Source organism: Drosophila gunungcola (assembly GCF_025200985.1).
Source record: "Drosophila gunungcola strain Sukarami chromosome 2R unlocalized genomic scaffold, Dgunungcola_SK_2 000006F, whole genome shotgun sequence".
Classification (NCBI taxonomy): Eukaryota; Metazoa; Arthropoda; class Insecta; order Diptera; family Drosophilidae; genus Drosophila; species Drosophila gunungcola.
In genome coordinates this window covers 285,888-306,229 of record NW_026453168.1, presented here as the reverse complement: position 1 = coordinate 306,229, position 20,342 = coordinate 285,888, and the positions used below count along the sequence as shown (strand labels likewise).

General features: G+C 43.1%; 4 protein-coding genes across 11 annotated transcripts in view; 1 reads left to right on the top strand and 3 right to left on the bottom strand.

Moving 5' to 3' along the window:
• Window positions 1–395: 395 nt before the first annotated feature.
• Window positions 396–1,316, top strand: LOC128254913 (adenylate kinase isoenzyme 6 homolog). The gene is made up of 3 exons (XM_052984278.1): window positions 396–596; window positions 658–809; window positions 864–1,316. The coding sequence occupies exons 1-3, from the start codon at window positions 551–553 to the stop codon at window positions 1,191–1,193; spliced, it is 528 nt and encodes a 175-aa protein (XP_052840238.1). The 5' UTR covers window positions 396–550; the 3' UTR covers window positions 1,194–1,316.
• Window positions 1,228–4,134, bottom strand: LOC128254906 (probable cytochrome P450 301a1, mitochondrial). Its single transcript, XM_052984270.1, has 7 exons — window positions 3,666–4,134; window positions 2,943–3,093; window positions 2,678–2,790; window positions 2,426–2,619; window positions 2,164–2,365; window positions 1,940–2,105; window positions 1,228–1,881 (listed from the first exon to the last, which is right to left on the bottom strand). Exons 1-7 carry the CDS (start codon window positions 3,929–3,931, stop codon window positions 1,312–1,314), a joined length of 1,662 nt encoding a protein of 553 aa, XP_052840230.1. The 5' UTR covers window positions 3,932–4,134; the 3' UTR covers window positions 1,228–1,311.
• A 1,323-nt stretch (window positions 4,135–5,457) lies between these two features.
• Window positions 5,458–20,342, bottom strand: part of LOC128254901 (neogenin) — a 35,908-nt gene continuing 21,023 nt past the window's right edge. For 3 of the 8 annotated variants that reach the window (XM_052984257.1, XM_052984261.1, XM_052984262.1), the window contains 9 exons: window positions 11,979–13,181; window positions 10,737–11,412; window positions 9,930–10,212; window positions 9,658–9,867; window positions 8,264–9,594; window positions 7,952–8,199; window positions 7,706–7,886; window positions 6,885–7,018; window positions 5,458–6,766 (listed from right to left, as the gene is read on the bottom strand). In XM_052984257.1, the coding sequence (XP_052840217.1) occupies window positions 6,534–6,766; window positions 6,885–7,018; window positions 7,706–7,886; window positions 7,952–8,199; window positions 8,264–9,594; window positions 9,658–9,867; window positions 9,930–10,212; window positions 10,737–11,412; window positions 11,979–13,181 (4,499 nt within the window). In that variant the 3' untranslated portion in view covers window positions 5,458–6,533. The remainder of the gene's footprint in view (window positions 6,767–6,884; window positions 7,019–7,705; window positions 7,887–7,951; window positions 8,200–8,263; window positions 9,595–9,657; window positions 9,868–9,929; window positions 10,213–10,736; window positions 11,413–11,978; window positions 13,182–20,342) is intronic. The other 5 variants (XM_052984258.1, XM_052984259.1, XM_052984260.1 and 2 more) reach the window with 5 other exon arrangements.
• On the bottom strand, window positions 7,079–7,684 carry LOC128254914 (uncharacterized). The gene has a single exon (XM_052984279.1). The coding sequence runs from the start codon at window positions 7,535–7,537 to the stop codon at window positions 7,112–7,114; it is 426 nt and encodes a 141-aa protein (XP_052840239.1). The 5' UTR covers window positions 7,538–7,684; the 3' UTR covers window positions 7,079–7,111.

Below are 20,342 nucleotides of genomic sequence, written 5' to 3'. Positions count from 1 at the left end.
AAATTTGACAAAATGCGCTGCAATTTCGTAGTGTTATAAAATTATAAGTAATGATAAATATTAATTATTCATTAAAATCAAGATATCAATTCAGTAAATGTAGCTTTCTTACATTCCAAACAAATTTAATTGTTTCTGTGATAAGCCTTTAGAGAAAAGGATGTTTTACAAATTGACAACATATTTAATATACATGACTCAAAAAAATTTGTAATAACTAACAGATACAAAAAAAGTTAAATAATTCTATATTTCTTTTAATATTTTCGTTTCGTTTTAACCAATTTTTTATTTAAATAACTTTAGCTTTTTTGCGCCAAAGCAGCGGAAGTAATAAAACAAACAGTCTGGCAGCTCTACAAAAGCATAGAAACGGTGTGGCATTCCTGCTCGACCAAAGAAAACAAGTTGGCAGTACAATGTCTCAGAACAAGAAAATATAAACAATTTCATGTGCCTCACGTGTTGAACTTTTAAAGCAAAACAATAGTGTTATCCACAATTATTCTGCTCTATTGCACAAACATAATCTTAACAATAAGTAGAAGATATGTCGGAGATATCGCCTGATGCCAAACCAAATATATTAATAACTGGTGGGTTGTGCTTGCCCCTGTTCAATGTTTATATTTAATTATTAATTTATTGTTATTTCAGGCACTCCTGGTGCTGGCAAATCGTACTTATGCGAACGTCTGGCCTCCCAATTAAAGTTTGACTGGTTGGACTGCTCCAAAATCGCCAAGGAAAACGATTTTGTGGAGGAATACGACGAGGAGTACGACTGTCCCATTTTGGACGAAGAGAAGGTGTGCATATCTCCAGTTACCTAACAATTTTAATGACTGTATTGTACTATTCAGCTGATGGACCACTTGGAACCCCTGATGACCAAGGGCGGCAACATCGTGGAATACCATGGCTGTGATTTCTTTCCAGAACGCTGGTTCCAAGCCGTTTTCGTGGTCACCTGTCCCAATAAGACGCTCTACGATCGTCTAAAGGAACGTAACTACAACGAAAAGAAGCTCACATCGAATGTTCAATGCGAAATCTTTGGAACCATTTTGGAAGAGGCCCGAGATTCCTACAAATCAGATATTGTCTTCCAACTCAAGGGCGAAACGAAAGCCGATGCCCATATGAGTCTGAAAACTGTGAAAAACTGGTATCGTATGTGGAAAAGAAAATAAAAGTAGGATTAGTTATTTTATTATATAATCTTAATATAAAAGCTTAAACATTTGTATGCAAATTAAGAAATATTTACAACAAACAGCATGTATAAAATCGAAATCTTAAATCTACAACCTAAATGCGCGTCATCTTAAAGCGGAGCGGTCCATCTGGGGCGTACATGAAAGTTACTGCATAATCCAGCGGCTTGTGGTTGTACTCCAATTTGTAGTTTCGCAGCAGCTTGGCCAGCAGTATTTGCATCTCCAGATCGGCGAACCGTCGACCCAGGCACATCCGGGCTCCATATCCGTAGGGTAGCGAGGCGAACGGATGCAGTTTGCCGGGAGTTCCTCCGTGCTGTGGCTTCAGCCATCTCTCCGGCCGGAAAGTGGCCGCATCCGTTACATACTCCTCCATATTACCCGTGACAATCGTCGGAAAGACGGCCTGCACTCCCTTGGGCACCTGGTAGCCACATATGACACTGTCCTCCATCAAGGTGCGCCCGTTTCCAATCACCGTGCTGTACATGCGGAACACCTCCTTGATGAAGGCCTTCAGGTGGTGCATCTGATCCAGCAGCGGAATTGTGAGTGGTGTGTTGGGATCCGAAAGCAGTCGCTTCAGCTCCTCGTGCACCTTTTGTTGCTCCACCGGGCGAGTGGCCAGTTGATACAGCATGGAACAAACGGCCATGGATATCTGAAAGTTATGGAGTTATTAGCATTTCCATACATTTTCTTTGGCATAAAAGACTTACAGTATCGATTCCGACTAGAATCAAATCAAGAGCCATTATGGTGGCTATCTTTTCGTCCTTCTCCGACAGGATGACCTTTTCCACAAGCGACGGCTCGCCGGCTCGTTGACTGGGATCTTGTGTCTTAAGTCTCTCGGTGGCACTCTGAATGTACTTCATGCAGACACTGAAATACCATAGAAATGAGTTTTTGTAGATCAAATGTGTTTGTGACTGTAAGTTACCCCACAAAGAAGTTCATGTTCTTCACATAGCGCGTCCAAAGTGGCGTGGGAACGTATCTCCAGTAGGGAGCCTTTAGCTCCAAAGTGGCGACATTACGAAGGGCATACTTGGCAGCATCTATGATTTGCTGCGGCTCCGAATCGGGCTTGAGATTCGATTCCAGACAGCCCAGACGAGTGTCCAAAGCTACGCGACCAATGCCTGAAGATTAAATATTGTGAGTTTATGGATTTCAGATAGCTAATTACAAAAAATACTTACACTCCAAGGACCATTTGTGAATCTCGTTGTCGAAATCTTCGGGCAGCTCTTGGTTTTCGTCCAGCAGCTGCTCGCAGCGCACCAGGAAATCTTCGGTGATCACCTCCAGCGGCTGTAAATATCGTCGAATGGTGGACAGCTGCAGCACTGGCTTCTGGACACGCGAACGGAACTCACGCCAAGGCTCTCCGTGCCTGAATGGAGTGGATGGAATATATTAAAAAATGTTACAAACTTGATCATTCCACCTACACTCCGACTACGCCACCGAGTTCCCCGAAGAAATCCTTGCGCACCACGCTCTTGTACTTGACCAAACTGGGCATCGAGGGACGGAAGGGAGTGGGTCCCTCGCTTCGGTAGCACTGAAAATTTATAAAATTGCTGGCTTAACATCCGACAACTGCCGGCAATTTGTCCGGTGCTGGAAATTCGTGTAATGGCTTGGTGCCTTCGTGGTTCGCTGGCCAAGCGGAAAGTGCCAGCCACTACGCCGTCCGACGTGTTTAATGCTTACCTTTTCAATTTCATCGGCATCGTAGATGAACAACAGATCGGGCCTTCCGATGAGACCTCCAAAACGCACAATTCTGCCATAACGATCGTGCAACAGCGATGATATTTTGGCCACATCGGAGATGGTGTATTGACCAATTATTGGCATCAATCTGCGGAGCACTCAAGGTTAAACAAATCTCTATGACAATGAAAGTTGCATTGACTTTTTCTAAAGGCGCAAAAATATGATTTGTGGGCAAAATTCGTCAGCGTGCAGCAAAATTTCACACGTTATTAGGGCGACCTTGAATTCAACGCTAACTGAACGCTAATTAACTGGATGACGTGCCGTCGAACGGACTGTAACTTATTGCTGAGGATAGACCAGGTGTAAATTGCTGGAATCCCACACGCACATTTAACAAGAATCGTTAGGAAAGCTAAGTTTAGAGTCGCCTATAAATATTTAGTTAGCATACATCATCGGTTTAAGGGGAGAAAAACTAGTTGGGATTGCGTGTTTTTTGCAAAAACCCATAACAACTAAGTGGTGGTAAATACACACCATCATCATCATGGCTAAATTCAATATAATTGTTGAACAAGCTGGTTAACTTAATTGGGTCAAGCGAAACTGAGAGTGTTTGGTTTTTGGTGCAATTGCAGTTCGCTGGGAGAAAGCGAGTGAGTTTGCCGCTTGAGTCTTTCGATTTCGATTTCGTTTTCGATTGGCTGTCCTTACCTCCAGGTATTGCCCAGAATGGGAATGGGTTTCGGTCCGGGTATCTGGTTGTAGGGCAGCGCGTTCTGCCACTCGGCCGTGGAGTGTATTCGCGGGGCACTGGCCGCCTCTGGGTCCACCAGATGCGGACAAGTGGCTACGCCCGTGGAGCTTGCGCGGCTCTCCAAGCGCCTGGAACCTGCTCCACCGATCTTCGATACACTTCGTCTGAGATTGCGACCACCTGAGGCTGTGGAGCGCCACGCCTGCATCGGAAGTTTATTCATTTTTTCGAAGCCAACAATAAAAATGGGCCAAAACTGATTTAAATTCAAATCAGATTTCACTGGTCGTGTAAGCCTCGATTTCCAATTGTCTACGCTTGACGTTGACACACTGAGTTCCGCGGGGCAATGTAACTGGCTTCTAGCGGGAACCGCAATCAAGTTCCACACCGAACGGCTGCCTGGCACAAACTACTGCCAGCTCAAGCTCCAGCCATCCAAACAAGCCATCTTTTTTGAGGGTCTTGAGTTGGTGCTCTTTGCGGCTTTAAAAGAGAAAGTGCTTCACTGCTCTTAAGCTTGTCGGTGTCTTGGCTTTGAATAATGTGACTGAAATATTCTTTAGAGGATATTTTAGTTTTTTTTTTCACAAAAGTCATTAGAATTTTGTGCTGTTGTTCCAGACAAAAACAAAACAAAAATCTTTTAGCTAGGTTGTAAATAAAAAACGTGCAGCGCACACAACCACTTAAATTTTCTGTAAATCTTAAATGGTCAAAGAACAATAAAATACAGTTTTTACTTTGTCACAAAAAACAAATACAAATTCTGGAAGTATTTGATGTCAATATTCTTATTTACTCAAGATTAAATTTTTACAAAAATTAAGATAATAGGAAAATAGAATTAAAGAAATTACTTATAATATTAACTGGGACCAACAATCAAATTCATACGATTATTTCTTGATCGTCGTCAGCTTGGAAATTTAGAAATGATATGGTAACAGTTTTCATCGTTTTGTGGAAGAACCCTGGTCCGTGTTTAAGTTCCTCTGTTGTCCCGGATACCATTTAAAAAAGGTTGCTGTTTTGCCGGAGGCCACATATATGTATTATGGATACACGGATCTGAAGCTTAATTTTTAATTTGCCTTCAGATTGTTAAAGCCAAGCCAAGCAATTTCCCCTTCGATTTTTTCAATGTATAGCTAGCGATAAGCGCCCAACTGACGATGGTCCAATTTGGTTGATTATTACGTGTCCCAAATCCATAAGCTTGAACTTGTTTTTGGAAACATCTAATGTGTTCCATCCAGAAGTGATTGCTTAGTGGTTAGTTCCGCAGCAAAGCTGTCCATCCTGCTTGGCCGGAAGTTCTTGCAGATCATCTTGTTACAGGATCCCTGGAGGGCTGTCTGTCCTGGTTCTATCCTGTGCAGTTTGGTTTCGGTTTTATAATCTCATAGATATCTGCCAGCTTTTGCTAAGATCGAATATGCGTCTTTCGAGGGGCTCGTTATTAATGGCATTATGACACGATCAAATTTAATATACTATTGTCCCTACAATGTAAGTCAAATAACACATAAATTATCAAAATTTGTATATGTTTTGATCTCCTCTACAGCATGACATCATGTTGGACAATCTGGAATATTCAGATGATTTCCTGAACAAACTTCCTCTCCCCCAAGGCGTGTATAAGATACAATTGCGATTTGCCACTTACTTAATATGTTCCTAGAAAAAGATGAGTAATATTTTTATTAATGGCAATAACCATTAAAAAAAAACGAAAGTTTGAAATAAATTTCACATATTCTTTATATATTTAGCAATGTTTCTTTTGATTACAAAGTTTACGTCCAATACAATAAAAGTTTCACAATTTTCAAATGCCTATCTCGTGCATTTGGCTTTGTTTTCAATGTTTTAATGTATTGCTGAGTTTAATGAGATTGTTGTGCAAAGCAATGTTGAATACAGTTTTTTAGTGAACGCATAAAAATATAAAACTTTCTTGCAATAAAAACTTTGAACACATCAAAATCTTCTCAAAAAGTTTAATTTATTCTTGACATAGTATAACGGACCTTGTCATTCCACCATTTATTAATAGTATAGTTTAAATCGTAAATGCTTTCCTGGCTTACAGTCTAAAACTTGACTTTATAGCTTAAGTAGTTTTGTGGGATTGGTGACAAATCATTGATTGAATGGCACATATCAAACTCATGCGTGTGAATGATTGATAAAAAAAAAAAGAAAAAGATGAACACTTTAAGAGGCAAGTCTAGATCGAATTGTTTTGATTGTTTGTTGGGGTTATAATAGCATAGGGTCTTTACTAGTATGAAACTTAGCTAAGATGCTGTAAGCATATGAATATAGAATGGCATATGTATGTAGACTTAGACTATCCGCTTTTGGCTTCGGATTAAATTAAGATGATGCAGAGTGATAAATATGAAATGCCGTGTGACAGTTTAAAGACAGATCCTGCACAATAAACGCCTTTCGTCTACTCTTTAACTCTGTTTTCTGTTCTCTGTCCCCGATTTTATACACCTCCCTTATTCGATAATTAACTATGCTTAAGTGCTATTTATAGGTATGAATGTGTGTATCTAGACTTAAAAATTTATATGGCGGCGTCGTTCGTATTTACAGTTCTTTTCGGTCATTAATATATCGCACATTTGATTAACTAAAACTAAATGGACCTCTGCGGAGGGCGAACTGAATTCAAGTCCGTTCAATGCAATTCACAAATTCGAGTCGAATCAATAATATTAAACAGAAACTAAAAAACAAGTAACATCTATTGTTTGACGACTAATACTTTCAGCCTGCCGGACACTTTTAAGGCGAGGGCTTCAGTGTTAACACTCGAACTCGTTGGCCGTTATGGCGCTCAGATCCTTCATGAGGCCCTCCAGATTGGCCATTTCCTGGTTAAGCTCCTCGGTGGACGTGCTGGGTGCCAGTCTTTGAATCTCATCGGTTGAGTGGACGACCGAGCCACCGCCCTGCAGGCGATTGGGCGTGGCAGCCGAGAATGAGGGCTTCTTGTAGGGCGACTGGTTTTGTGGACGTATTGTGACGGCGGGGGCTGCTGAAAAAAAAACAAATTTCATTAAAACCCGAGTCTTATTTTTATTTGGTAAAAAAGTTATAAAAATCAAACTAAAACTCAAATCACTTAATGATTTTGTTATAAATACTATACTCACTATGCTTATTAATGGGCGTGGCTCCGCCTGTGGGCGGTGGTCCTGGTACACTGAAACTCTTCAGAGGATGGCCACGCTTGGAACTCTCAATGGTGGACACACAACCATTGCCAGCAGCTCCATTGCTCGCATTGCTGAAATACGTAAGCAAAAACAGGGAAAGCACTTATTAGAAAAAGAAAATTATTTATTTATTTATAATTATTAAACAGGGGCCCAAGACTGATTCAAACGACAATGGGACATAGGGAACCGCTCGTGGCAAGCGGCTGACCAGAAAGCCGACTGCCGGTGCCCAGAAAGTGCCGCTTCCGCGCCATCTGAATCTGCTGCGCCTTTTGGGCCAGCCGGATGTACGGTTGGCGATCGGAGACGGACATCACGTTCCACGTGTAGGTGGCCAGCTCTGTGATGGTGGCCGCGGTGCGCATGCTGTAGACACCTTTGTACTGGTGGTTGATCAGGATCTCGTCCAGGCGGAACTTGTTCATGAAGTTAAGGAACGGCGACGGCGAAGCCATCAGAAGCAGCTGCTGCTCGACGCGTCGCGGCAGCGTTTGCTTGTTTAGCTTGGTCACCCTGCTCGTCGGTCCGTGCACCAGATTGTACTGCACACTGGGGTCGATCCGCCCCCAACGCGTCCTCGAGCACATTATTGTTCCTGGGTCTTTACCACAGCAGAGAGTTAAAACTAGGGGAATTTATCTGGGAATTTTGTAAAATTTCTTTCACCAAAATGTGAGCACATGCCAAATGACATGAAAGTTGACATCGAAACTAAGCTGGTGAAAGCAACGCCCACTCCACTCCACACCACTTACCAGAAGTTGGCATCGTAGCCGCCGTAGGGATGCTCCGGAGTCTGGGCCATTGAGTTGCTCTGCGGCTGGGTCAAGCTCTGCTGGGAGAGACCCGCCTCCATGGTCATGTGGGATCGATTCTGGTGACTGTACTGGGTGCGCGGGTACTGCGGTCGCTCCATCGTTCCGTTCATTGAGGTGGCTGCAAGGGAAATGGGTATAGGTCTTAGAAACCAGTCCATTTGCATAGAGGCTGTTGCCACTCACTCATATATCCGGGCACGTAGGATCGCTTGTCCAGCGAATTGGTCACATGACCCGGCACTGGCGTCTCCACTTCGTATTCGCTGTGCACCACCGAACGGGGCAGCGTGAGGGCACCACTACTCGAGGCTCCATCGCTGCAGACCGGTGTCACCGTGTGCAAGCCCTTGTCGATGTTTTTGAGCTCCATTTGATCATGGTGTATCCATAGATCCGGTGGCTTAGGCACTCCCACGTTGTTCTTTTGGTAGCTGTAAGTACAGAGGGTTTAGAAAATGTATGTACAAAACAGTATTAGTGGCTGGGAAATCCCACCTCTTCTTTGTGTGCTCTGGCGAGGATTGGGGCTTACGCCGGCAAAGCATTAGGATGCCCAAGAGCACCACGAGTAGAACAACGGCCGTGGCTGCAATGATGATGTACAACAGCTTCTCGTTGTCAATTCCCTTGGCTATGGTGTCGGCCTCCTGCATTATGACCGCTGCACTGGTGGTGTACGACACCAGAGCCGAGAAGGGAGCGTTGTTGTTCCCCTTGGTGGTCCTCGCCTGAACTTTAAAGTAGTACGTGGTGTAAGGCTTCAGGTTCGAAAGCATCAGCATGGTCTCCTCGCCGGCAAAGGCCTCCATTGCCCAGTCGCGATCCCGCTTCGTGGTGTCCGTTGTATAGTAGATATTGTAACCGGTGATTTGGCCAACTGTGTGCTTTGGCGGAATCCATTGTACGATCACGGTGGGCGGATTCAGCTCATCCAGGCGAACGGTGACCTCTCGCGGCGGCGTGACCGGCACATTCTGATACGTGCTATTCAGCACGGACATCGACCAGGACGACTCCCTGCGACCCTTGACCACTTTTACAGCAAACTCGTATTGCGTATTGGGTCGCAGATCATTGATCATGCAATTAAGGTCCGAGGTGTTGTGGTAGCGATAGCGGTTGGATCCCGTGATGCCATAGCTAACCGTATAATGGCGATTATCGGTCACATGCTGGTTCTTGTTCAGCATCGTGTCGATCCAGTAGACCACAATCGAGGAGCTGGACATGGTGATGGCTCGCAGACCCACCGGAACCTCCAGCGGCGTGGGTGCATCTACGGGCTCCTCATCGCGAGTCTTAATGTTGTCATAGATGGGTGGACCGTCGCCCTTAACATTCCTCGCCCTTAGTGACACCACATACTCCATGTTCGCCTCCAGATTCTTAAGTATGTGATAGCGCTCCGTCTCCTTCAGCTCGATGATGTTCTCGTCGGGAATTCCGCGACCCCAGCCCAGCACATAGTTGCGTATCTTGATCTCCGGCTGCTGCGGCGGACCCCAGTGTAGGGCAATGTTGGTGGCTCCCGGATGAATGTTTATCCAAATGGGTTTTCCTGGCACCTGCGTCTCGTCCAGATCATTCTCCAGTGTGTTGACGCGATACCATTCCGTAAAGGGTCCTGATCCGTTCACCGTCATGGCCGCAATCTTAACCTGGTACTCGGCATTGCGATCCAAGCTGCTCAGCTCGAAGTAACGAATATTTGCCGGAGTGCTCTTCACCTGGGGCGCATCCTTGAGCTTGCGATAGCGAATCTTGTAGCCAGTAATCTGGCCATTGCGATCCTCCTCTGCAGGTGGCTCCCAGTGGACGGTGATTGACTAATTAATCAATGTAATTAATAAGTTAGTAGTCCCTTGTTTTGCAAATATAAATATACTTACGCTGGAACTAGTCACCTCCAGAGTGACATTATTGGGCGGCTCCGATGGCGTGGAGGAAAACGTTTTCACTCGGATCTCTGCCGAGGGATCGCCCATTCCATTCCTATTGAAAGGCACCACGGAAATCACGTAGTCCGTATGCGGACGCAGCTCCGTCAGCAGTGCATCCAAGGCAGTACTATCGTGATACAGATCAGCACCGCTATCGTTCTGTCGTGAATTAATTTATATATAAATATATTTCAGTTAAAAATAGATTTTCAATATCTAACCTCCGAGTAGTAAACCCGATACTTGAGTATCTCGCCATTGGTCACCGCAGGCTCTCCCCACTTCACATAGATCTCCTTGTGACTACGGGCATAGCCCTCAAAGTTGCGTGGTGGACCAGCAATGTTCACCTCCGGTTGGGTACTGACCTCCAGTGGAGACGAGGATGCGCCGCTGCCAAAATTGGTATTGGCCTCCACACGGAATTGGTAAGTTCTGCCCGGTAAAAGTGATTGAATGTTGACCTGTTGATCGTCATGCGATTTGGTAACCATTTTTTGCTCCCTAAAAATGTAATTTGTGTTATAATATAGATATAGATAGTTAGACATTTAATCGACTTTATTTTTATGTTTTTCTGAATAAGCAGTTCGATTCGTTCTAAGTTTAGTATTTTAGATGGTGCACAATTTTAAGCTTGTAACATTTCCTCTCACATTTTTTGAGTGCAGATTTATTTTAAGCGAAACCAATTTAATATTTTTTGTTACTCCGTTTCTTTTCATTAGGGGGAAATCGAGAAAAATCGTTTATTGAAAAAATATATATATTGAATGTCTTTAAAAATCTCTTATCGCGAACTCCTTGAGTAAGTGGGGTTCAGCAAATGGCCACAGGATGGAAGTCAGACAGACAGACATCCATCTGATTGAATCGAAAGCGAAATCATTTCCGCTTGACTGAGGAGATGAAGCCATTCGACGATTGGCTAACTATGCAAATAGGGTTAGTTAATCCCTGCTAATTGCTGGTTAATGAAGCGGATGAAAGTTATGCGGGTAATGCGATAATATGCCGCCGCCACTCACCTCTCGCTGTTGTTCATCTTGTAGTAGACCGTGTAGTAGACCACATCGCCGGCATTCTGAAGTGGTTCCACCCAGCTGAGGGTCACGAATCGGGACTTCACAATCTGGGCCACCAGATCGCGCGGCTGACTGGGCAGCCGGGCCTGGAGTCCGCTGTCCAGGACCTTGGAACCAGGATGCGGGGCACTCGGATCCTGCTCGGGGGAATCTGGGGAAGCAGGGGATTGTTTTTGCTGCTGGGATTTCTTGCTATTGCTAGCGCGATAGGAGTCCAGTATTTTCTGTGGGTCCTCGCCCTGTTTGTAAGCCTCCAGCAGAGCCTTCTTGGCGGCTGGGTCGTCGTCGTCATCGTCATAGTCATCGTCGTCGTCCTCATAGTTCTTGGATTGATTCTCCAGCGGCAGAGCACTTGCCGTGTTTAGGATACTGAACATGCGATCGTTGAGCGGTTGCTCGAATTTGGGAAGCTTTCCGTTTGGAATCCGTAGTCGTGTCGTACCAGAGTCATCTTCGTCCATGTCATCGTCCTCGTCCGCGTCCGTAAAGCGCGAACTGCCACCGGACTTGGTGCGCAGCAGCTCACCCGAATTGAAGGGCTTGCGCCGCTTGGTTAGATTGTCAAAGGTCTGAAGGGATTTGGTGGAATGGCCTTGGGGTTTGCGTTTTTTGATTTTCACTTTTGGAGTGGGATTTGTAGGTGGTTGGATGGTTGTGTTTGGGGGTGATGTTAAATGGAAATGAGGCGAGGATTAAGGAAATAAAAGAACAAACAAAATAAACAATAAGTTAATAAATTATATTCAAAATTAATAATAATTCATTTCATGTGGTTTAATATTTATAAACTTAATTGAAATCTCTTTTGTAGGTTGAACAAGTAATTTGTTCCATGAACAAATAATTATGGTTAAACTTAACAACTTTACGTTTAGAGTGTGACATATCACATTTTACCATACACAAAAGAGATTTCCATATTTTGAGTTAAAATAATTTGAGTAATTAAATGTATTACTACACAAACAATACACACATAGACGCATACGAAATTATTTTACAAAAGCAGGATGAATGAAAGGATATTTGTACAACAAAGGAAATAGGGGGATTTGGGAGTTTAAGGCTTTAAATTTCGTTGGGTCAATTTACAGGCCTCACAGTGGGCGCCAATTGTTTAAGCTGCACAAATACTGGACACCGACCTAGATCTACTTTGGTTACATCTTTTGATATTCCACTCACCTCCTTGGGGAACGACCCGTAGACGAGCTGCAGCATGCACACTGCCGGCCGCATTGGTGCCCACGCACTGGAACATGCCAGCATCGGAGTTCAGGAGACCCAGGATCTTCAGATTGTGACCATCCACCAGTTGCATGTAGTCGTTGGGAGTTATGAGATCTCCGTTCTTCAGCCAGCGAATAGTGGGCTTGGGCTTGCCCCAGATGTCACACTTCAGCTCTGGCTCATCCTTCTCGTGCGCAGTCGTGTCCTTGGGCGCCTTGATGAACTTCGGTGGCTCCTGGACCTGCACCGTGGCCTGGGCATCCAGAGAATCCACCGTATTACTGGCCCGGCACTGATAGTTCCCAGAATCAATGTCCTCGGCACTGGAGATTTGCAGCGAGCCTGTTCCAATAATGGAGAAGCGGGAGTCCAGATCGTTTAGGTCCAGATCCATGCCATTGCGCAGCCACTTGATCTGCGGCTTGGGCACTCCGTTGGCCACACAATCCAGGGTGACAGTGTCGCCCTCCCTCACGGTTTTGGGCGATGGACCGACGAGGAACGAGGGAGCCACTGCATTCTCTGCACCCAGTTCGGCAGACTTCTTGATGTTCAGATTGGTTTTGCTGCTCAGCCGAGAGGCACTGCCCGACGTCACGTTGCACTGGTAGGAGCCCCTATCCGACGGACCCACCTCATCGATCTCCAGCGCTCCATTGGGCAGCACCACCATGCGCAGCTTGTCCACGACGAGTGGCAAGTCATCCTTGAACCACTGCACCGAGTGCTTCACGCCCTCCTGCCAGTTGGCTTCGCCCAGCATGCAACGGAAGTAGGCCGTCTGGCCCGGCAGCAGGTAGGTTTCCAGGAAGTCCTGATTCAGATCCGGCTGACGGGCAATGGCCACCAGTGCCGGACGACTCAGCACACTGCCCACGCCCTCGGCACTTAGAAGGCATTGGTAGGCGCCCGTCAGACCACGGTTCTCCTCCACCGAGCTGATGTACAGCGATCCGTTCTTTAATTGCGTGCGAAACGTATCGCCCACGATGACCAGGTCCTGGCCATCGGGTCCGCGCCACCGGATGCTCACTGGGGTGGGCGAGCCGGCCTTGCCCTTGCCTCCGCGCCCCACGGATGCACTGCCCGAGCACTGAAGCAGCACGGAGTGGCCCTCGGGCACCACGGCATCCTGCGGCTCCAAGGTGAACAAGAGCGCTGCAACAACAAAAGCATAGAGTGGGTGAAATTAATGCACTGTCAGACAAATATCTTGAATAAATATATCTAATATAAATATTCTTATTTGAAATTGTTATGTATATATATATATTAGACAACATTCTTTTCTGTAATTTAAAATTATCTTTCAAGTAGGTCTTAGTGTATCGCAGTCTACATAACACCAACATAGATTTAAAAAGACATTTTTTTTTAAGTTTATGTTGCACTATATCGATTAAAAAATTTTTTCAGAGTTTGGGCAGCTTTTTTGCGAGTGGGGGGGTTGGCACATTCAAATGGGGCTTATGCCACGACTCAAGTCAGCCGCCCCCAGTTTACCGGAGTGTGCCTCCACTCGAGGACCGTCAGCTTCTGCAATCTGTCAACTTGTAAACATGGCTGAATAATTGAGGCTACAAAGGCCAACTCTCTCTCGAAGGCATGCAGCAAAGGCAGGGGCGGAGTCGGAGGAAAATGCGAAGGGGTCGCCGTAGGCACACAAATATTTGCATTTCCACTTTGGCTCGGCCCGGTGAGGGTGGTGGGCGGTGGGTGTACTGAATGTCTGGGCACGAGATGTTGGTAGGACCTGCGCCTGCCAATGAATAACCTAACATGCCTGAAAGAAAAATCGAGAACGCTTGGAACTCGGAATCCTCAAAGGCTTAAGCACAGCGGCACAAGGCGATATAGAATTTCTAGGGGGAACTCACTTAAAAGAGGTGGCACATCCAGTTATTTAAAGCTAAGATTATTAGCCATAAATTGGTATTAATATATGAAATGTATATAAAGTCATTTATGAAATTATCAAAATAAAATTTATCTTTATTTCTCTAAATGTAGGAACGCCTTTCCATTACATCATAAATTGAAAAAATTATACAAATTATTTAAACGACTGAATTTTTTTTGGTTTCTTATTCATCTTGCTTTTTTCAGTCATCACTAAATTATGTATCAATGAGAGCACAGCCTTAATTAGGCTTCGAGTTCCAGCCAGAGGAGCGTGAGTTAAATGCTGCTGGAATGATGACTTAATTTACGAAATTTATACAGCTGTACAAACGACTTTGGCGTCATGAATTACACATTACATTTTATTTCATTTCACAGACAATTTAGTCTGCCAGGACTCAGAATCCGGGGTGCACCTGCAGCTGCAGTTTCATTCGGACTGCTTCCCCAGCGGATCTCATTTCCATTTTCCCTGTTGCCAGGCCGGACCCGACTTTGACCGCCCGTGAACTTAGGCTTTTTGCCTGGAATTCTGGTGAAGTATGCCTGCCATTTATTCGCTTTGTTTCCGCCTCCGTACCGCTTCAAATGCCGAGTGCATGCACTTCTGTGCCAAAGTTTAAGCAAAGTTATGCGAACCGTGTGCAGTTGGTTTCGACCATATTAGCTTGACTCAACTCTATTAGGGTAAACTACTTGACGCATCTGGCATTTCCCCCGTGCTCTTGAAACTCCATGAGTGAGTGTGCCTTGTATTTCACATTTTATTCGAGCATTCGAGACTCGACGTGTGGCTTTTATGGTTATTGCTTTTGGGGTCTTGGTCTGATGGAGCTGAAGCTCAACTCATTTTTTTTCACATTTCACTTGATGAAATGGTGTTTTTTTTTTAAACATATCCCTTTTTGCCTGTGTGTTTTATGGCCAGCTTTTAGGAGCTGTTGAGACAAACATGCAAGCATAATGACAAGATATGGTCGCGTAATAGATCTATATAATTTACTATATCCTCTTTATATAAACCTTTTAACCCCCGTAAACTGTCAAGGTGAACTGAGCTGAATAAAATCCTCAATTCGACTGAATTCACTTTCCAAGCAGCTGCAGCTGCTCCATTGCTACCTGCACTTTTCACCCCTTTTATTCTCACTTTTTATGCAGCTCAATTTCAGGGAACAGACCCGCATTGCAGCACTGGGGTTGCTTTTTATTTAACGTTCTTCTTGTTAGCTTATTTAATAATTATTCTGTTGAGTATCTCTGGCCATTCGGCTCTAAATCAAATGGAGACATCTCGCTACTATTCGGTTTTTATGGCTTCGCAGCAGCAGCAGGGAGCTGAATCCAATTAAAAACTTTATTGCTCGAATTGATTTTTATTGTACGCTTCTTTGGCAGCAGATAAATAGAGAAAGGGAGAAACAATTTCGAAAGTCGGAGAGGGAAAGAGGTTATCGCTGCTCCAAAAAAAATTGTGTCAATTGGTTTTATTTCCCCTCGTTCGTTTTCAGTTTTTAGTGTCGACTTTCCATCTCTCGTTATCTATGGGACGGTTTTAATTATGACAGTGGGGGCGGGGAAATGCCACGCCCACGCCCGCGCACTCACACACATGCTCACACAAAGAATTCATAATTAATAAATTAAACCAATTAAATACAAAATGTTCGATTTGAAGTGGCAATTCATTATAACTGTAATTGCACAGAGAAAATAATTTGTGTTTCTGGCTTCACGAAAGCTCAATTAATTTTTTAAATTGCAGATTTATGTGCATTTTGTATTATAGGCCTTGAAAATCTGTATTCTTTGGTGCAAAGAAAGTTGACAATTCCTCTTTACTTTTATGCAAATTAAATCCTTGGTGCATGCAAATATTGCCATTAAATACAGCAAGCCTTGAGAGCTTAGAAAGCGGACCTTGTTTCAAGAAATAATTCAGGGGGTAATTTTCGTATATATAGAGCTTTTTGTACCCCACCTTATGCATTTTTGTCCAACCATTGTCTGGTTAAACAAGAACAAAAAAAAGGTACACAAACAAAAACCCTATTTGCATTATTTGTACAACACCCCCAACTCAAATTCTTCTACCGCTTTTTGCAGACTTTTTCATCCTGAAAACACTTTTTGTCGGCGGGCAAATTAAAAACAAAACAAAAATTATGCAAACTTAAAGCTGAAAAAGAGTTGATTTGCTTTAATTGAGCAAACATTTTGTACAAATTTTGTTTTTTTTTTTCAATTGAGTTTGCCATTTCCGTAATTACGCGCGACGCGTTCATTGAATCAAATTAAACAATTATAATTCAGTCAGATTTGTGCGTTCAGTTTCCTAGAAATTCCACTTTAAAAATTGGAGCTCGGCGAGCGAAGCAGGAGAAATGGGAAAATGGCTTAATTGAGTTTAATTGTTGTAGCGGACCTACAAAATCAACTCGACAAGTCACGCAGCAGGCATTTACATAAGATTAACAACGAAAAAAAAAAATGGAAAATTCGAAAAAATGAATTTGATGCATTTTGTTGCGAGTTTAAAGTGATCCAAATTTGTGGACACACAGAGAAAAAGAGTGAATCGGTGGTCCATGAATATTTATGATATTCCAATGAATTTGCATATTTTACGATTTTTCATTTACAGACGATAAAGCCCAAAGGAGGAGCAAGCTTAGATAGCGACAGTTTCTCCGGCTCCTTTAAAAAATAAAAACAACTTGCTTTTGCCATATGCAAATTGCAGTTTGTTGGTCGATAAAAAATTAGCAGTTCGGAGGAATAGACTTTGTTAACATTGGTCTAGTGAAAAATGCCTGGTCAAGAAAGACATGACAGCTTTGTGCGACGTGAGGAAATAATGTTTGCACACAAAGAAAATATTTTCCTTTCAACTGGGTGTTAGCTGTATAAAAAACAAGAAAATATTTGTAAAAAATAGCACATCATAACTTTGTTGATGAAATAGTTATACAAAACTTAAAAGTGACTTTAAAAACGTTATTGACCTTTGAAGTTTTGCGACAATAAAAAATTGCATTTCTATATTTTTTTAAGTATTTAAAACGGGATCTACAGACATAAATTGCTGATTTTTCCTGGGAAAAACCTCTTGTTTTAATTTTTCCAGTACGCTCACATGATTTCCCAGTTAAATGGCAATGTATGCGGAGGAGCCAATCAAATTAGCATATGGCCAAAAAGAGAAAACTCCCTAAAAGGAGGCAGCATCACGCAAGAGACGCGCACAATTAGGCAGAAATTTCCATTTGCCAGTCAGGCGATTCCAAGCCAAACAGCAAATATTTTAAGAGGCAAACAAAAAACAAAAGAGCCACAAAAATTTCGCATATCAGCAGGCCACGATCAGAGTGAAAGAGGGGAGGCCATTAGAGGCAGCTAATGGTAGCACCTTTTAAGGTTAAATTGGGCAGGCCGAGACTCAAAACTGATGCTCGGCTGGCTGGCCAACTCCTGGCCACCTTATCGCTGGCCAAATTTATGCACAGCTCGCAAACTAAGGGTTAAATGTGCCAATAAGCCAAATGCGGGTGTATCCGAATGACGCAGCAAAGGCGACCATCAAACGAGATGGGGCGAAGGATAAGGGTCAGAGGAATACCCTTTATTGTTTTAAAAAAAATTAAACAATGCATAGGAAGACAATCAACAAGTGCATTAGAAAAGTAAATTAGTAAGGTTTTTAAAAAAATAGATACATGAAAAAATTTTTTTCTTTTTTGAGGTTTTTTTTTTTTGAGGTTTTTTTTTTGAAAGTAAAGCGATTGGTAATCGTACTTAATGAAGTAAATGATTATTATTTTCAATAGCAGTGCAATTTAAATAACGATAACAAAAAATTGTTGTTGCTGTGTTTAGAAATTTTCAAACTTACTTACTGTAAAGAATAGTTATAATTTCCAAATTCAGTGAAACCCAAAACTATATTTAAAAAACGATAACAAATGAAATTGATTGTTGCTGTGATTAGAAATTTTCAAACTTACTTACTGTAAAGAATGATTATAATTTCCAAATTCAGTGAAACCCAAAACTATATTTAAATAACGATAACAAAGGAAATTGATGATTGCTTTAGATCCCAAAAAGTATCTACCCTTTACGAACACAATACCACCCATCCTAAAATTTCTAAGCCCAGGGTACTCTAAGCCGAAAATCGCCAACTAAAATCTGTAAGCTTCGCAGCAGTTGGCCGCATTTGCATTTTGCCCCACTATCGAAATGTGCATCGCACGCTCACGCGACTCGAAAAAGACCCACAGGCCGAACTCGCCATTGCAGCAGCGCCCGAAGTTGCAACTGCAACTGCAACACCAACAGCAACAGCAACATCCAATAGAGCAGCAACTTCAGGCGAAGACCTGGGCATCCGTCCGCCATCGATTGGCTTGCCAATGTTGATTTTCCGTTTGGTTAGTGCACCTCCTAACTCCCCCCAAACAAAAGGAAAGGCGCCCGCAAAATAAGAAGGAAAAACGCAAATGTATGCAAAAAAAAAAATGGAAAAAAAAAGAAAGGGGAGAAGAAAAATAAATAAAATTGCTGCGAACGGAAACTGCATCGACAACGACTGCATTGACCCCTTTTCCTCCCACGTGCGTGTGAATTTGCCATGGAGGGAGTCCCTTCCTTTCACCCCAACTCCTCCTCTACTTGGTGGGTATTTTATTGCAGGAGTCCCCCAAAAGGAAAAAAAGAAAGAAAATCGCATTGCTCACGTTGGCCAAAGTGCAAATGCCCAAGAATAATAAAAATTAAACCAAATTGGATGAATATTTAATTGGCTAGCAAGGGCTGGACATTGAAAAGATTAAAAATGCTATGAGTAGGACCCAGAATAATAATGAAACCTAAGTTTTTAAAAGCATTTATAAGGTTAAGAAGTTTATCTGCTTTTCCGATTTATTAAAAAACATTTTAAATAAGAAAAAAATGTGTAGCCTATTTAAGCCCGAGTAAGTTTATAAAGATAGCTTGTGCAGTTAGCTTCTTTTTTGCAAAGCTGGACAAATCTGATACCAAACGTGGAACGCATTTTAATCGCCTTTTCTTAAATTAAATAGCACTGCTATCGACACACTTAAGCCAGAAACAAAGGCGAAGTAAAAATATACAACGAAACAACCGACAAATTTCATGACTTAAGTCACATCCCAAGCAGTAAGACTTTAATGATTTTGTAACTTTTAAGTCTGTATTTGTAAAATCAACCTTAATGTACCTCTCCAATTTAAGATATAAATATTTTCTTTCGAAAGCATAAGGCAATGACCACGGTTTTCCGCTCAATTGATTGTCACTTTCATCGCCTTGATTAACACCTTATGCGACACTTTTTCTTTCCTTGCTACTAACTAAGCCACAAAATGGCCGGACCAAAAAGTGATAGAGAAAAAAATTAAGTGAAAAGCTACCCAGGGGCTGGAAAACCTTTTATGTTGAGTGGCCGTGAGGAAACGTAATGATAGACGGACGGACCGGCTGTGACTTTGAAGAGCTACAGAGATTCAAATTCAAAAGCGACAGGATAAAGTCAAAGCCGCATTGCCACATCCTGAATGTTGCCCAGATACCAGACAGTCGTCGTGGGTCCGAAATGCTGCACAAATATAATTATAAACGTCTGCCTGGCCATTAGGTGCTACGTTAAAAGCCCTCACCACCCCTGAAAGCCAACCTCCCCCCCCTTTTTCTGATCCAATTTGGCTTGGGGCGTGGCATGACCACACACTTAACCCCCCAATTGGTCTAAATTTAGTCGGGCCGGCTGGCTGTCTGGCAGGTTCATGCAAATTGTCGCATCAAGTGAAAACATCAATGGGGATTTTGGGCGGAGGAGGAAGCAGCAGCTTTGATTTTGATTCTATTTTTTATCTGCATGGCATTTGACATTTGCCAGTTCAGTTCAATGGCCAGGGAAAAGGCAATCAAATTGATGACTTTACTCCCCCACCCTGGTTTCTGTGGCTACATTTCAATTATGCTAATTACAAGCAGCCATCAAACACCTAATGGCCATGGGCGAGGAGGATTTATGTAAGTCCAACCCCCTTTTTCTCCCTTTCTCCAGCAAATCCAACTTCTGGCCGTCTCTTTGTTTTGTCATTGAGCTATTGCTACTGCGGTTTGGCTGCTAATTTATGGGCTTGTACTGAACCATTCCATAACCCCTGAGTGTACGCCTTCGCCGTCTGTAAATAAAACATAGAACTCGGAGTCCGGAGCCCGGAGTAAAGTAGTTTTTACCCCTCTGAGGTTGTAAACATGCCGCACACAAAAGATTCCCAGTTTTTGCCCATGAAATTCTGCGCAAAACTAAAGAAAGGAGCATACAGGAGATATCCTTCTTTTGTCCTCGAAATGAAGTACTCAAATTACAGGGCAATATGCAAGTGT

Excerpts from the sequence above, each read along its gene's own strand:
- LOC128254913 (XM_052984278.1), top strand. The coding sequence starts at position 551 with ATGTCGGAGATATCGCCTGATGCCAAACCAAATATATTAATAACTG. Across the intron at positions 597-657 it reads ACCAAATATATTAATAACTG|GCACTCCTGGTGCTGGCAAA; the intron begins GTGGGTTGTGCT and ends TTGTTATTTCAG. Across the intron at positions 810-863 it reads CCATTTTGGACGAAGAGAAG|CTGATGGACCACTTGGAACC; the intron begins GTGTGCATATCT and ends TGTACTATTCAG.
- LOC128254906 (XM_052984270.1), bottom strand. The coding sequence starts at position 3,931 with ATGAATAAACTTCCGATGCAGGCGTGGCGCTCCACAGCCTCAGGTGGT. Across the intron at positions 2,791-2,942 it reads ATGCCGATGAAATTGAAAAG|TGCTACCGAAGCGAGGGACC; the intron begins GTAAGCATTAAA and ends ATAAATTTTCAG. Across the intron at positions 2,106-2,163 it reads AACATGAACTTCTTTGTGGG|TGTCTGCATGAAGTACATTC; the intron begins GTAACTTACAGT and ends ATGGTATTTCAG.
- LOC128254914 (XM_052984279.1), bottom strand. The coding sequence starts at position 7,537 with ATGTGCTCGAGGACGCGTTGGGGGCGGATCGACCCCAGTGTGCAGTAC.